The 17,500-nt window shown below is 48.6% G+C and overlaps 1 protein-coding gene across 1 annotated transcript in view; it reads left to right on the top strand.

Annotated features, from left to right (window-relative positions):
- celf2 (cugbp, Elav-like family member 2) overlaps positions 1-17,500 on the top strand; it is a 79,560-nt gene that overhangs the window by 46,920 nt on the left and 15,140 nt on the right. The window contains 2 exon segments of the mRNA XM_030342517.1: positions 7,647-7,695; positions 11,410-11,544. Coding sequence (XP_030198377.1) covers positions 7,647-7,695; positions 11,410-11,544 — 184 coding nt within the window.

The following is a 17,500-nucleotide window of genomic DNA, read 5'->3' as shown; positions in this document are numbered from 1 at the left end:
GAGAAGCGCGTCTTCAGCAATCATGCATTGACCCGGAAATGTGCAGTTAAGTCTCTGGGTTTGAAAGTTCACAGAATTTGAACCTTTGACGGAAACGACTCATATATTTTTCACCAGAATAAACTGGTGAAACTTTGATATGCAGTCTTCCATGCTTCCCATGGGTTTTTTATGAGTGCATGTTTGCCTGTGTGAGATTTTGGACGCAAGCGGACTCTTCATTCAGTTCAGTTGAAGCGAAAACTCTCCGAACCACCCTGGGGTGTCCATGGAGTTGAGTTCACGGTCACCTTAAAAGACCAAAGAAACAGCGAACGACGTCGTGCTTTCAGCGGGGACGTTTGTCTTCTTCTTTTTCTTTGACGGTGAACTGTGGCAGACGTCATTAAGGAGCAGGTGTGCTAATTGGCTCCAGGGGTTGTGGACCTCAGACGCGGCCAGACAGCGCTCACCGTGCAGTCTAGTGCTGCTCCTTGACATTGCGCTCTGAAGAAACGACGACAGCGCGGCGGGAGCAGTCTGCGGTCTGGCGACGTCCCGCCCCACCGCGTCCCCAGACAGCCCCCGTTCCCCTCTCCCTTCAGACTATCACACTGAGCTCCATTACTGGCTCTCATCGCAGGACGCCCACCGGCTCGCGGCATCGCACCTGTTCCCCCCCCCCCCACCCCCCCCACCACCACCATCCACACACCCCCCCGCGCACACAGTCCCCCATCTACCATCTAGAGGGACACACTCGTTCAAATATCCGTCGCCCGGAGGAGATCGTGTGAGAGGCCCGAATGGAGACGGAGCTTGAGAGGAGTGTGAATGTGTGTTTACGTGGAGAGATGGGGGTTGAGTTATGGGACCGGTTCAAGTGTTTAACATGGGGTACGGATATCAGTGTGTGTGATTTTGTATGTTTGTGAGTGTGTGTGTGTGTGTGTGTTCGTGTTTGTTTGCGAAGCCTGTCTCCCTGGAATCTCATCCGAGATTCTTTAAATCCAGAATAAACATTAACTTAGACACCCTCTCTCTCTCACACACTCACACGCACACACACACACACGCTTTCCCACCGCGGTGTCATTACGATGCTCATTATAAAAATCAATTCAATTAAAGGCCGTAATTGCTGCAGAGAAACCCAAATGCTATCGCAAACAGGGCTCAACGAAGGCTAACTCTATCGACGCCGCCAACCGACTGCGCACACACAAACACAGACACACACACACAGGCTTGTGCGCGTGTTTTGCTTATTTAACGAAATAAATATTAATTGCTTGCTTTAAATTAACTTCCCTAAACCCTCCCCCTTCCCCCATCCCCTCTGTGTGGTGGTATTGATTCAGGGAGGGTTGTGTGTGTGTGTGTGTGTGTGTGTGTGTGTGTGTGTGTGTGTGTGTGTGTGTGTGTGTGTGTGTGTGTGTGTGTGTGTGTGTGTGTGTGTGTGTGTGTGTGTGTGTGTGTGTGTGTGTGTGCCTGCTGGGAGGAGGGGTGCCGGTGTGTGTAAATGAAGGCTAACTATGTTAAATACTTAAAGTATTTAGTGGTGAAACTCGTCGTGGCATAGCTAATGCCAAATCCCTCAATCATCCCGCTCACACACAAACATGCGCTCTCTCACACTGTCCTGAGGTCTCTCTACCCCATCACTCGCTCTCTCTCTCTCTCTGGGTTAATTGTTTACGAAGCTAAATGAAGTGGGGATAATGCGGTGTAACTGTGGGCTGAGCAAACTCTAGACTGCTGGGGATATTAAGAAAAGGCCAATTTGATTTATATATTGTTTGGGTGTGCGGTGTGTAAGTGTGTGTGTGTGCTTAAAGAAACAAAATATCGAAAATTGGAGCGAGACATTGAAGTCATGTTTCATCTGCGTTATTTACTTCTAATGTGTGTGAACTGTGCGGAAATAAATTGGTTTCAGCGCTCGCGGAGAATGGAGGAGCGGTGCTTTGTGTATTTAACATAAATACTTGGTTTGCAAGAGAATGAGGAGTGAGTGGGTGTGTGGGTCTGTGGGTGCCGGTCTGTGTGTGTGTGTGTGTGTGTGTGTGTGCGCGTGTGTGCGCGTGTGTGCGCGTGTGTGCGTGTGTGTGTGTGTGTGCTTGTGTGTGTGTTTGTGTGTGTCTGTGTGTCTGTGTGTCTGTGTGTGGGTCTGTGTGAGTGTGTGCATGTGCGTGTTCACGTGTGCACATCCCAGTCAATCTCAGGCACTGCTTACCTTTGTTGTAACCCAACTGTGAGGGCCATCTGTTTGACTTTGAACAACCGGCCTTCTGTCACACATTCACCCAAGAGCGAGAGGGAGGCAGGGCGAGAGCCATAGAGAAAGCCTGGGGAAAAAAGAGGGAGTACATGCCAGTCCAAGGTGTGCATGTGCCCAGACAGCAGTGCATGACCAGGGACCTTGTGGCATGTTGCAACCCGAGGTGGCAAGCTGCTGGCAAAGGACGCGTGCACGCGCAGACATGCACGCGCACGCGCACACACACACACACACACACACACACACTCACACACAAACAAGCACGCACACAGACAGAGGCACACAGACACACACACACACAAGCACACACATTCACTCATGCATTGACAAAATAAACATATATTCATTTCAAATTAACCCATTCCTACTCGCACAAGATACCGTCTGAGCACATAGATGGATTTACAGAAACCCACTGTGTTATACACCTATTTTGTCATGTATAGTGTACAGTGGAACGCTCCAATTCCCTGTGTCAACTGTTAGCTGTTTGGCTAGCCAACAGACCTGAGGCTACGGCAGAAGGGGGGGGGGGGGGTCTCTCAGTTGCTCTCAGTGTGTCGCAGGCAGACGAGAGAGAGAGAGAGAGAGAGAGAGAGAGAGAGAGAGAGAGAGAGTGGGGGGCGAGCGAGATGGGGAAGGAGAAAGGGACACTGGAGATAAGGTTATGCTATCTTTTAAAAGTAACAGTGGTGTGGTGTGTCTTGAACTTTATGAGAGAGAACTTCCTGCGGAGGGACTTGGTGCGTGTGTGCGCTGGGGTGTGGGTCTATGTGTGTCTCCGTCTGCTGCATATGTGCGTGCATCATCGTGTCAAGGTGATAAGTGTGGAGAAGCTTAAGGAAGGTGTGTGTGTGTGTGTGTGTGTGTGTGTGTGTGTGTGTGTGTGTGTGTGTGTGTGTGTGTGTGTGTGTGTGTGTGTGTGTGTGTGTGTGTGTGTGTGTGTGTGTGTGTGCTTGTTTATCTGTGTAGTGCTGCCAGATAGTCTCAGGCACATCATCAGAGCAGAGTCCAGGCACACCTCGTGGTGCAGATGTCGGTGGCCTGTTGAGCCTCCGGTTAAGGATGGCCGATCCAGTTCCTAATTATCCAAAACCTGTGCTCATCCAACCACCTCCAGCTCCACCTCCACCTCCACCACCACCAGCCCAGCCCACTAGCAGCACCTCTCTGTCCCGCTGCCAGTGTCCTTGTCCAGGGCACGACGCGTGTCCTGTCGGTCCAGAAATCCAAATGCCAGCTCAGTCACCACGGTGGCTGCTCTTTACCCTGGCACCACATCGGTCTGTGTGTGTGTGTGTGTGTGTGTGTGTGTGTGCGTGTGTGTGTGTGTGTGTGTGTGTGTGTGTGTGTGTGTGTGTGTGTGTGTGTGTGTGTGTGTGTGTGTGTGTGTGTGTGTGTGTGTGTGTGTGTGTGTGTGTGCCCATTTATAATTCAGAACACCTTTCAACATATTTTGAAGGACAAGGCCAGGAGGGTATTGCTATGTCCTATTGCTGACATTCCCTGTGAAAGCGACAGGTATTATCTGTCCAGTGAATGGCACAGAGACATGCTCACTGTCAGGGACGTGCAGTTGCATCATGGGGGATGTAGTTCATTGCCGATTCCTCTGCGGTTTCGGTCGATTTTGACTTTGTGGTTTCAATGTTTGGGTACGTTTTGTACAATATTGTTATAAATGTTGGTGTGGAAGTGAACATAGGTTAGACTTTACCAGAGGGCTTTTTGCCTCACCTTAAACAATGACTTAATCTGATCACTTGGTATAGTGTTTGAAAAACCGAGACATCACTGCATCAACATGGTGCTCTGTCGGATAGTCTATTGGCCAGTAAAAGGTCATTGACTTCTAACAGTCCTGACCCTGGCCTACACAGGCTCTGCATAATCATTAGGTCAACCTGCTTCATCCATGTCCCCACATCCTAGGAAATCAGATTTTACAGGCCACCTGTATAAGCAAAACGAATAATGCCCAATGGGACACTTTGAGCACAGGGATTAGGCCACATCTTATAATTACCTTTTAACTTTAACTTTTCAAACTTCATTATTTTGTATTCAGCCGTTCTTTTGTACGATTCCCCATATTTCTCCTTGAGACGTCTTTTGTGGGGTATTTTTCTATTCTACCCTGTGCTCAATCTTTACAAGTGCAGCTGTTTCTAGTTATCGAATGATTCACTTCAGTCTCATTCAAAACCAAGTCAAACGTCAATCTTCCAATTAGAGTAACAAGGGCGTTGATGCTGACGTTTGACTCCTCCTGTCGTCAGCCTTTAGCCTTGAGGAGCGTGGAATCGTAGAGAGAAAGTTGAGAAAAGAAAACAATTGTACCTTGTGATCCCTCAAATTTTACATTTGGCATTTACCAATGTGCTATTATAGGTGGAATGGACTAAGCCTTATTCAGGTCGAAACTGAAAGGTCATTATTGCCATTGCTATTTGTTTCGCAAAACTAAATAATATCTATCCTCCACTTTAGTATTTTTTTATTTTTTGTGCACAACAAATGAAATGGAACGAATAGCGAAAGTATTGTAGAATGAATATAATGCTACAATTCCTCGTGGGAGATATTCTCTACAATGTTATACAACATATACCCATATTCTATACGTTATTTATCTACTTGTTTGGGTTAACACGGTAGCGCCACCGCTAACATTTAGCAGATGTTCAACTCCTTGCATTCATAGTTTGACAAGGATGGGCTGAAACACGCCATACATGACACACCCACACACGCAGACGCACACAGTGCTGTCCTTGTTTTATCCCGTTAGCCAGACAGGATGCATAACGGACTTGAGCGGCTTGTCTCGACTTCCTGGTGAGCAGAAGATGAATGGCAGTCTGCGATGGCTTGGCCTCGGAGCAGGAAGAGTAAAACCAAAGCGTGGAATTGTGGGATATCGCGAGGAGAAGTTGTTCTTTGTGCGAAGCAGCGGGAGCTCAGCGAGATCAAACGCTGGCGGACTCCTCCCTCTTTCTCTCGTTCTCTCTCTCTCTCTCTCCCTCTGTATATCCCTCCCTCACTCTCTCTCTCTCTCTCCACCACCACCCGGCTGCCCGCAAGGCATTCTGGGTAGACACAATCCTTGGGAGGAGAATCTCCTAAAAACCCAGACATAAAAGCGTGTGTGTGTTAGTGTGTGGATGCGTGCGGGTGGGCGTACGTGCAGGGGGTTGTGCATGCGTGCCGTTGTGCGTCCGGTTGCGTGAGTGTGCCAGCAAAGTGGGCGATTTCAAATTGACTTCCACGTTGTGTTTGTGTGTGTGTGTTTATGTGTGTGTGTGTGTGTGTTTATGTGCACACAGATGTGCACAGCATCCAGAATGAATGAACGCAGATGGTGCTACTGTGGGCCGAGACTTCTAGAGAGCTAATGAGCAATGACCCCCTACCCCCCTTCTCCCTTCTCCCTTTCCCTTCCTCGAATCGAGAGAGAGAGAGAGAGAGAGAGAGAGAGAGAGAGAGAGAGAGAGAGAGAGAGAGAGAGAGAGAGAGAGAGAGAGAGAGAGAGAGAGAGAGAGAGAGAGAGAGAGAGAGAGAGAGAGAGAGAGAGAGAGAGAGACTCCCTCTGTGTCTCTCTCCCTCCCTCTCTCTCTCTCTCTCATTGGCTTGTTCCTGTCTTTTCATCTTTCCTTCCATTTTTTTTCCTTCTGGCTGTACCCCTCGGTCGCCCCTGCTGGGACACTGTCATCTTCCTCTCATGACTTCCCTTAAACACACTCCGCCGCCCCCACCGCTTTCCTCTGTGCTTTTTCTTCTTTCACCAAGTTCTTAATCTTTCTCTCCCTCTCTGGCACTCTGTGTTTTGCCAATGTGGAGCGCCCCCTTCAGACCGTTTAAGGGAATGAGCCAATGTAGACTGATTGTAAGGGCTAGAGAGAGAGAGAGAGAGAGAGAGAGAGAGAGAGAGAGAGAGAGAGAGAGAGAGAGAGAGAGAGAGAGAGAGAGAGAGAGAGAGAGAGAGAGAGAGAGAGAGAGAGAGAGAGAGAGAGAGAGAGAGAGAGAGAGGGGGGCATGAATGATGGAGTGAGAGAGGGGGAGGGAGGGATAAAGGTGTGTGATAGAATTGGAAGATCAAAGCTGTGCTGTCACAGCGTGACTGAGCCAGGGGCATTATGGGTAAGAAGGTGTCCCGGAAAAGACAGACAGACAGCGCAGTACACACATGCACGCGGACATGCACACACACACACACACACACACACACACACACACACACACACACACACACACATTATAGAGACAGAGACTGAAAGAGAGAGAGAGAGAGAATTAGAGAGACCCAGACAAGTAGAGAAAGGGGGGGGGGGGGGTAATGACAGAAGGATGGAGAGAAGGAAGTGGAGCCCAGACAGACCTAGAGAGAGAGGGAGAAAATTTGAAAATGATGGTGACAGGAAGTGGTGCCGCACAAGAAGTGTAACAGAGAGAGAGACACCATGAGATAATTGTGGAGACAGAGCGATAGAGCTAGAGAGACCAGCCAAATGACAGACAGAGGGAGGGAGAGAGACAAAGGTGTATCCCTCAAGAGAGAGAGGGGAAGAGAGAGAGACATAGGGATATCAGGACACAGTTCGGAGAGATGGAGAGAGCGAGGCAAAGGGAAAGAGAGAGAGAGAGAGCTGAGTGTGATTATCTCTCTCTCTCTCTCTCTGATATTTATCGAGAGAGAGAGAGAGAGACAGATTTCAATAGAGAGAGAGAGAGAGAGATAAAGAGACAGAGAGAGAGAGAGAGAGAGAGAGAGAGATAAAGAGACAGAAGTCCATCGGAAGAGAGAGATGGAGACCGATATAAATATATATTGCGAGAGAGAGAGATAGATAAAGAGACAGATGTCCATCGAGAGAGAGATAGAGAGAGAGAGACCGATCTCCAAGCGATAAAGAGACAGCTGTCCGTGGAGAGAGAGCGGGGGGGGGGGGGGGGGGGGGGGGGGTGGCGGGGGGCCGGTTGGCGGGCCGCTGGGAGTGGGGTTGATACGGAGCTCAGAGTGATTCGGAGAATCACAGTCATCCGCCTCGAGGCTGATCAAACAGCTCCGTAATCTCCCATCGATGGAGAGCCGGGGATGGAGAGAATAAAGAAGGGGACAAAGGCAGGGAGCGAGAGAGAGAGAGAGAGAGGGGGGGGCCCGAGATGGCCATCAGCAGCGGGGTGTGTGTTCTGGATGGGCGGCGGTGATTCTGAATATTGGAAGAATCGTGGAGATCCAAAGAGCTGCATCCGGCCATTGTTGGCCATCTCTGTTACACGCACGTGCACAGGGGCTGACTCTTTGTGTGTTTTTGCGTGTGTTTTTTTTGTCCCTGAGTGTGTTGTGTGTAGTTGTTAAGTGTCTCTTGCTTTCTGTGTGTTACAGATGCACCATCCGATTCAGATGAAACCCGCAGACAGTGAGAAATCCAATGGTGAGTAAGCAGAGACACACTCACTTCACACACCCATACACATGCACATTACGTACACAAAAACGGTTCACATACACACAAACACACGCACATACACGCGCACACACATTACACACACACAAACACACCACTGCTGAAGTGGAATCCCATACTCATTTTATTAGACATTTCCACCGTGTGGCAGGGCCTTCCATTTGGAACGATGGGACAAAATGACTGCAATGAGACTAGCCAATGAGTGAGAGACATCACGAGGAAGACAATAAGGGAGATTGAGAGAGAGGGAGAGAGAGAGGGAGTGAGGCATCAGATGTTGTTTATGTATGAATTATTAAAGTGTTTAGAGCACGGTGAGGAACAGTTGAACGGTCCGGCCCCGCGGTGAACCAAACACGCATACGCACACCCACACACACACACACACACACACATATACACATAGACACACAGGTACACACTCTACCTGTCTAACAAGTGCAACCATAGGCCGGGTGAACCCGGGGCTACAGTGAAAGTGCTGAGTTGCCTCTCCTTCAGTGTCTCGTCAGCTCAGCACTTTATGCGAGGAGCGTTGCCCAAACTGATCTTCAATCGTTGAAAAACCAATCAGTGTATAAAGACGGATGTCATCGTTTATGAGTGAAAGCAGTGAGTCGACGCTAGCGTTTTGCCATCGAGAGTTTAAGCAAACCCGATATTTTGCAGTAAGCCCAGACCATCCGGTGATCTCAGGCTCTGTCAGCAGCCCCCATCTCAACCAAAGTTGGGCCCTTTTGTTTTTGGCCATGATTGAACAATTCTCTCTTTCCAACACCCTTAACTTCCCTTGACGTTCATGTCCCAGTCAAGTCGTTATGAGCAGTTTGCTGGTGGCTACGAATGGTCTGTTATGTCAAATACGTCAAATATCTTAAAAGCCAGCTCTCTTCCGTGGCCCCGAACGCATCCATCGTCCCATGCTCCTCTTACACCGACGGCCCCCTTACAACCCCATCCTGCCCCCGAACCGTTGGTTTAACCGAGGAGCAACTTAATGGCAGGCACCTCCATTACCACGCCCATAACCCTCATCATTACTTGCACCATCATCCTCATCATGAAATATGACCTAGGGAGACACAGATAACAGACGGCAACCGTCGTTTTTCTCCGAGAGCCTAATAAAGAAGCTTCCGGATGATAGGGGGCTTCAGGGAGAGGGGTGTGAATGTGTATGTGTGGGTCGTTTAAGAGAGGGGGGGGGGGGGGGGGGGGGGGTTTACCGTGCATGCACCGCCGCAGAATGAGATATATCCCTCCACTTGGCGATAACGACCTTTAATAAACCTGCTGCGCGTTGGAGCTTCCGCAACCTTGACGAGCCACTTCCCACAGCCTCATTAGCTTAGTCAATCAAATGTTTTGGCGGGAACCGCAAGAAGGGGAAGTGGGGGTAGAGGGGGAAGTGGGGGGAGGGGGGGGAAGAGCGAGCGAACGAGGGTGATGGAGAGGGACAAGAGAGGAACTAATGCTTAGGGAAATAGCAATAGCCTGTAAATGTGTCATTGTTTTGGCCTCAATGGTTTCAGACTCCCCTCTCAATGGTTCCCCACACAGCCACCAGTCTCGTTGCTATTTTCTGGTGGATCCTAATGGTTCGTAGCATTGCGCCGGGCCCCGGGCCCCGGGTGGGGCTCGGACCGGGGCCTTATGGGAGCCTTCCATCGGCCATGAATCTGCTTTGTTCTGCTTATCTCACACACAGCCTATCTCGCTCGCTCTCTCTCTCTCTCTCTCTCTTTCTCTCTCTCTTCTTCTCTCTCTATAGCGCTCTTTCTCCTGGGTGTAAAAACAAAAGCAACAGTAATTTGTGGCCTATCTCCTTTCTTTTTTTCTTCTCTCGCTCTGTCTCGTTCTCTCTCGCTCTCTCCCACACTCTCTCCAACTCTCTCTACCTCTCTCTATCGACACTGAGTAAATTAATTACATCAATGTTAGACTTGTGCTAATCTTCCTCTGGAGTGATGTGCTCACACATACACACACACACACACACACACACAAAACACGCACACAAACACACTTGAGCTGTAGATACACACACACATTGTGTGCACAGGAGTTAGAGCTTTTTACGACAACACTTATCTTGGCAGTGTATCCCGCCAGTTTGTTTTTAAACACACAAACAATTCAAACAGTAAAATAAACAAGTGTGCGCTATTGATTTCCCAGAGTGCAACAGGCCGCTTATCTCTTTCGCCTCGCGCTAAGAGCTGACAGTTTCCTCATTAAAAATGAATTGGATTAGCGTTACATTGAATGGGGTGGGGGGGGAGTGTACTCAGAAGTGCACACACACACACACACACAAAAGCACACACGTACACACTCGGGCATGTGTGAAACGCGTGCACCCATTCCTGCTGTGCACAATTTCAGCTGCAGGGAATTAGGAAGGATTTTTTTTGTGGCCTAATTTTACACTTAACCTACTCACAAACACACACACTTACACACAAAGACTCCATGCAAAGGCATGTTCACACACACATATGCGCACACCACACAAAGAAGCTTCTCGCCCTAACCCACAAACAACTTCCTGGGCTGCTTGGCTAGAGATTGCACAAGAAACCAGAGCGATTGTGTCAGCAAGGGAAAGAGAGAGCCCAAGAGAGAGCCCAAGAGAGAGAGAGAGAGAGAGAGAGAGAGAGAGAGAGAGAGAGAGAGAGAGAGAGAGAGAGAGAGAGAGAGAGAGAGAGAGAGAGAGAGAGAGAGAGAGAGAGAGAGAGAGAGAGAGAGAGAGAGAGAGAGAGAGAGAACAAGATAAAGAGAGAGGGATCAAATGACAGAAGGAGAGTGAGGGAGTGAAAAGAATGAAAAAAGAGAGAAAGGAAGAACCGCCTAGGGAGAGAGAGGGGAGAGAAATGGGTGAGAGAGAGTGGGAGAGTCGGGGAGAGAGCGGTGAGAAGGTGAGAGAGGGACGTGAGAGAGGGGGGAGAGGCGGTGAAGGATGCGAGAGAGGGTGAGAGAGGGCAGGCCAGAGGGGAGGATATCAAGAAGGGAGAGACGGCGGTCTGGGTTGAAGTGATAATGAGACATTGATCACAGCGCCGCAGATGGCAAGATAAAACAGGTGCTCCTGACCCCATACTCTCTCTCTCTCTCTCTCTCTCTCTCTCTCTCTCTTTCCCTCTTACAATTTAAATGTGTTTTATCGGCAGTGCAAGTGAACGGGTTGGGTTCTTCTATTATTAACAAACCACTCGTAAACACTGGAGACACACACACACACACACACACACACACACACACACACTCAAACCCATCTGTAAGCACATTCACGATGTTAAACACAAATATGGAGAAACTGTTGATTTGTCACTCCTTATCACTCACTCTCTCTATCACTCTGACTCTCAAGATTAAAAATAATTTATTTGTACGAAAAAAAAACTTTATTGGTGCATTGACATTGCCAAGGCACGAAAAAACTGTATAGACAGATGTACAAATAAATAACACAAAAAAACAAAGACGCAATACAATACAACATTAGCACGATAAATATCCAGTGAGTCAGTGGTCGTGATAGACTTAAAATGAATCTCTCTTTCACTCTTTCTCCCCCCCGCCCCCTCTCTCTCCATCTCTCTCTCTCCCTTTCCTTCCCTCTCCCTTTCTCTCTCCCTCCCTCCCTCCCCCTCCCTTGTCTCCCATTGGTGGGTGCAGCCGTGGAGGACAGGAAGCTGTTTATCGGCATGGTGTCAAAGAAGTGCAATGAGAACGACATCCGGGTCATGTTCTCCGCCTTCGGCCAGATCGAGGAGTGCCGAATTCTCCGTGGCCCAGACGGCCTCAGCAGAGGTGAGCCTGTGTGTGTTTGTGTGTGTGTGTGTGCGTGTGCGTGTGTGCTTGCGTGCACGTATGCAATTCAGTACAGCAACCTTCATCCTCCAATGCATAAAGTCAGACATGCGTGTTTTGTGCTCTAACTCTTACCCTCTCTCTCTCCGCCCTCCTGTGTGTGTGTGTGTGTGTGTGTGTGTGTGTGTGTGTGTGTGTGTGTGTGTGTGTGTGTGTGTGTGTGTGTGTGTGTGTGTGTGTGTGTGTGTGTGTGTGTGTGTGTGTGTTTGTATGTGTGTATATGCACGCCAGTCCTTTAAAGTAACAAACTAGGTCACACAGGGCACATCGTTTCACATTTGGAAGACTTTGATTTCGGACCAAGCATGAAATCACTTGTTTTATGCGCAGCAAAAAGAGACATCTGTGGGCCTCTTTAGTTCTAGTTCCGGTTAGGGATGGGGCCTGTATTGGAGGTCAACACTATCAATCATCAAAACAGCGGTATTTGGCCTCACTGAGAGATATCTCTTGTATTGAATCAATTCAAAGTGTGCCACAACGTCGCCAGGCTCGGCAGGTACACTGTGAGTAATACACAGATCTCTCTCTGTCTCTCTCTCTCTCTCCCTCTCTCTCTTGCTCTCTCTCTCTCTCTCTCTGTCTCTGTCTCTCTCTCTCTCTCTCTCTCTCTCTCTCTCTCTCTCTCTCTCTCTCTCTCTCTCTCTCTCTCTCTCTCTCTCTCTCTCTCTCTCTCTCTCTCTCTGTCTCTCTCTCTCTCTGTCTCTCTCTCTGTCTCTCTCTCTCTCTCTCTCTCTCTCTCTCTCTCTCTCTCTCTCTGTCTCTCTGTCTCTCTCTCTCTCTCTCTCTCTCTCTCTGTCTCTCTGTCTCTCTCTCTCTCGCTCTCTCTCTGTCTCTCTCTCTCTCGCTCTCTCTCTCTCTACCTCTCTCTCTCTCTCTCTCTCTCTCTCTCTCTTTTCTCGCTCTCGCTCTCTCTCTACCTCTCTCTACCTCGCTACCTCTCTGCCTCTCTCGCGTTGGTTTTAAAGTTCTCATCGGGCCTCAGAAGTCTGCCTGCTGTCCTCCCATTACTGTCTCCTCACACTCACAGTGTCAGATCACTGCAGCGTTACACCGCTAATAAATGATTACCAATTCCTTCCAGTCATCACATGCTAAGTTCTTCTTCCTTGATGAGCTGCTGATTCGAATCCCAGGTTTTTTCCGGGAATAATAGAGAGTTGGGGGGGGGGGATGGGGACAAACAAATGTAGTGTAGATAATCAAGTTGTGTGTGTAAAACCAAACAGAGAACCGTAGGGAAGGGGAAAACAGCACGAGAAGAAGGGAAAGAGACTCGAGATGTTATTTTTCCCCACATGAAAGAAATGTTATCAGGGGATCTAACCAAGCAAGATACCATATAGATCACATGCTTCTGCTATTTCGTTATGAGCAAACAAAATCAAAAATCATCCTACAGCAAACCCATCCCTGTATGTTTTATTCATGGTCTGACGGGGTAAGCGTTGTTATTGGTCCTTTGAGCTGCCAGTCATCGCCACCGACCCCACCCAAAAAGAATTACCGATATCAGATTTCAGCATGACCTATTGCGCCCGCCAAGAAATTAAAAAAAGAACAAAATGATCCAGACATCCCTCTTCTTCTCCATCCCACTCCCCGCCCATCCCATCTGAAAATCACCCAACCCCTCACCATGCCAGCAGGAAGGTGCGGTCCTTCCTCTTCGTCACACAAGCTTCCTCCAGTGTGTGACACAGTTCCACTGCTCTTCGTTCATTCATTTTCGGAAGGAAATTCATTTTCCTCCGTTCGGTACAGCCACTCTACGATGTGCCCTCCTTGCCTCTCACCTCTTTCCTTCACCCTCCATTTTCTTATTGCTCTGTCTTTATTGACAAGGGAGGGGAAAGTGTCTTAAGAGGGGGAGGGAGGGACAGACATGAAGCAAATTAACGCAGGTTGGAATCAAACCAGGGTTGCTCTGATGCGTTTGTGCCTCCGTGGCTGACATACTCAGAGGCCGTGCTCATCCAGCTGCCCCCTCGCTCTCTTTGCTTTAACCCACTTTAGTTATTGATGATTATTCAGCAGCCTATGTTATCCAAAGCAAGCCAATTCTGATTCATTTTTTTAAAGGAGATGGGGATACAGGTAGAGGGTAGAGGATGCAGCAGGTAGGGTTAGGCTGCGGACATCAGGGATCAAACCCTGTGCCTTTTTGCTGGGAGTCAAACCTTACAAACCTTAGCCACTAGAACCTTAGACCACGACTCACCTGCCCCTTATTCTGGGGAGGGAGGGAGGGAGAGAGAGAGAGAGAGGGAGAGAGAGAGAGAGAGAGACATAGAGCACCTGTGATCCTTATCAAGGCTAGGCCAGGACGCAAACACCAAGTCCAACTGGTTTGAGAGTAAATAGGCCTTTAAGTACTCCCTGCACCTCCAACCCCCATCCTACCCATAAAAAAATGTCACCCTCATACACACGGCACCAAACTAGGTTCGCACATAGTTTGCAGCAATGCGGAGCGCCCCAATATACGGCCGGCCTATCAATCAGAGGCGTGCGTGGCGGGCCGGCTATTAATAAAATATGGATCACGCCACTGGTGGATGGAACCAGGCAGGGGAGCTAGCCTACTTTCATTAAAGATCTGTTTGGATCCCCGCTGATGACAGAATGCGGCCCGGGAGGTATTTTTAGCGGCGAAGCTACGTTCCCAGCGCTTGACTGTTGGGAAGGGAAAAATAAATAAATAGGAAAATGAATGAAATAGGACGCACACACACACATAGACACACAGAAGGGTGCAGGCACGTGAACACGCACACACACAGGCGCGTAGGCACGCGTACACACACACACAGATGAATGATGGATGCTTCAGATTAGAAAGAATGGGAGAATTTTTTGGGGAGGCGAAAATGAAATGAATTTGTATTTTTTATTAACAGCGTTTTGACGTTTATGTATTCATGTTGAGGGGCATTCAGAGGACCTCTGAATGAGCACAAAGCAGCAGCCCAAAAAAACATTTATTTTAATTTTTTCCACATTTGACAAACGTCCGATCGTCTGAAGTGAGGGGGGAATCGAATTATCCAGTGGGCACAAGGGTTATTAAGCTTGATCTGGAGTTTTTATACATAGCGGGAACAGAGAAAATCCTCTCCATCTCCGTCTGCCTTCAAATCCAGAGCCCACCCGGCAGCTGCCCCCCTCAAACACTAAACTAGTCCGTGACACTCAGTTCCGGCGGCGGGGTAGGGGGGGCAAACCCTGAAAATGAAAAACGGCCGATAAATGTCAGCAACGCGTTCCCCGTTTTGCTAAAAGTCATCCCAATTAGTTCTTAAGACCCCGCCTATATTTGCCGCTGTCCACTTCCTCATTGGATTGACACGTTATTCTTAGAGGGTCAACTTCCTGTGTGCAGACTCACGACTTCATTAATCAAGTTACAGTTGGCCGGCCGCTAAATTCTAATCCAAACATCGCTGTTGCCTTTTAATTATTTTGTTATCGGTACAGCGACAGCCGTGATTGACGGACATTTGAATCGGCCCATCCGTCAGGACGGTGAGGGTGGAAGGGGTTGGGGGATTTAGGTTTGCAGGGGGGGTGACGGGGGAGGGTTGTCTATCCCTCTTTCGGAAACCTCATTCTATCAAAACATGGCCGCCGTGCTTTTGACAGAGGTGGAAGAGGACGATGACAAACCCATTGCCATTCATCCTGTCCATCATTATAAATGCCCCTCCCCCTCTCCCTTTCCCGCTCCCTCTCCCTCGCTCTCTCTCTCTCTGTCACATTAGTGTGTCCTTGATTCTTCTGAGGGTCGTTTTTTTGTCATTCTCTTTCCTCACCTTTCTGGTGACCAATATCGTCACTGAACGGCAGATTTCGCCGAAGGGGGGGGGGGGGTTGGTTTTCACAGCATCACAGCTAGCCAGTTCGTCAGCCAGCCAACCTGGTGGAGTGGGGTGCAAGGGACTGATGCAGGAGGGTGTGAATATGTGTGCATGTGTGTGTTCATGTGTGTGTGTGTGTGTGTGTGTGTGTGTGTGTGTGTGTGTGTGTGTGTGTGTGTGTGTGTGTGTGTGTGTGTGTGTGTGTGTGCATACTAAGCGCACATGGCTGAGCTAACCCGGCTTGGAGAGTTTGTTAGCATATTATTATGGCAGCGCGTTGATTAGCAGACCTTTAACCCACTGGGGAGGACCTAATCATTGAAATCAGTTGGTGGAGTGATTGGCTTCACCATAAAATCTCCCTTCCTGGCTTAGATCGGTTCACTTTTTGCTTTTTATATCGCTTTTTTTTTTTTCTTCTCGCCCGTCCCTGAGCCTAGAGCACGTTTGAAGCACTTTGCTATTTACCTCGCTCTAATCACTCTGGGCGGGCCACCAAGGGCTGAAACCGGGCCCAACTTGTACTTAAGACCTGAACGCCCACCCCGTCCACCTCCAACCCTCACCAGCCTGGCACCACCCCTCACCAGTGGTCCCGCGTTGTGTGACGGCGTTTACTTCCCCTGATGAATTCCTCCCCCTTCCCACGCCTCTAAGGTAGATGGGGAACCAGCCGGCGTTGTTGATTGGTCGGAGCGCAAGGGACATCTGCATAATCTTGGGCCCTCCGCCTGGGGAAATGATTGCCCACTGCCGCCCTTAACGTGAATACAATCAAGCCCTCGTCCCCCAAAAGAAACTAAATAAAAATAGAAATAATATTAACTGTAGTTAAGGGTGTGACATGGGCTGAATTTCAGTTTTAAAGGAAAACTCTGGAGACAAACGTTTCACAGAGATCCCACACCAAATCAAGAAGTACTTGATATGTTGAGTGAAACTATTGAGTTTTTTCCCATGATGCACTGCTTCCCTTACCACACTAGTAACTAGTGCAGCGATGGAATGAGCCGATTGCCCTCGGTATTGCTGCTTATTGGAACAACTTTACACTCGACACTGAACTTCCTTGGGTCCTCAGCAGTACACCAACAAGTGTGAAGTCAATCGGATGAGCGGCTGTCCGGAAAATCAGGACAGACTTGCAGAGACCTCCATTTTGTCAGCCAAGAACAGTAATATGATCCTTATCACATTTGGAAGCATTATTTTATCTAATACTTTCGCCAAGTGCATGAATACAAAATCAGATTCAATATAATTGAAATAAGGTTATTTGGCAGGCAGATAAAGATTTAGACACATGACATTAATAGTGGACACAAAAAATAATGCTAAAGCATTTGGAGGGCCAACAGTAGCTAGTCTGCGAAAATAAAATTGGATTAGATATCTTAATTTTAACGTTTCACTGTGTTAGATTAGAGATGGTTGAGTTGAGGGAAGGATGGGGTGTGGTGCAAACCGAAAAACGATATTGGGAAATGCGCAGAGCCGCAAGAGCGTGGTTGGAATAGCAAAGCATAATGGGAATATTCCCTTTGAAAACAATATGAATAGTGGCCTCCTAGTTTGCTGTCCTTTTTCCCAAAGACCCGACTACTGCGACTGTTTTACCACAGGAGAAAGAGAGAGGAGAGATAATGAGGAGGCGAGAAGAGGGAAAGAGAAAGAGAGAACGCATGTGAGCGAGAAAGAGGGCACCCAGGCTCAAGACAGCCCACACACACAGCACAGAAACACACACACACACAGACACACACATGCACACCAACACAGACACACATGGTCACACATAGACACAATATAGAGCCAACGGAATTCAAATCACTTTCATGCAAATTTGGGCTGATTTACATTGTTGAGATAGAGAGAGTGAGTGTGTGAGAGAGAGAGGGAGAGAAAGCGCTCCCATTCAGGTGTGACTAATTCCGTCTGCAGAAGAGATTGTGGTTGAAAAAGAGGGAGAGAATGAGAGAGAGAGAGAGAGAGAGAGAGAGAGAGAGAGAGAGAGAGAGAGAGAGAGAGAGAGAGGAGGG

This window comes from Gadus morhua, chromosome 19, assembly GCF_902167405.1.
Source record: "Gadus morhua chromosome 19, gadMor3.0, whole genome shotgun sequence".
In the NCBI taxonomy this organism is placed as follows: Eukaryota; Metazoa; Chordata; class Actinopteri; order Gadiformes; family Gadidae; genus Gadus; species Gadus morhua.
This window is presented reverse-complemented; position numbering and strand designations above follow the sequence as displayed.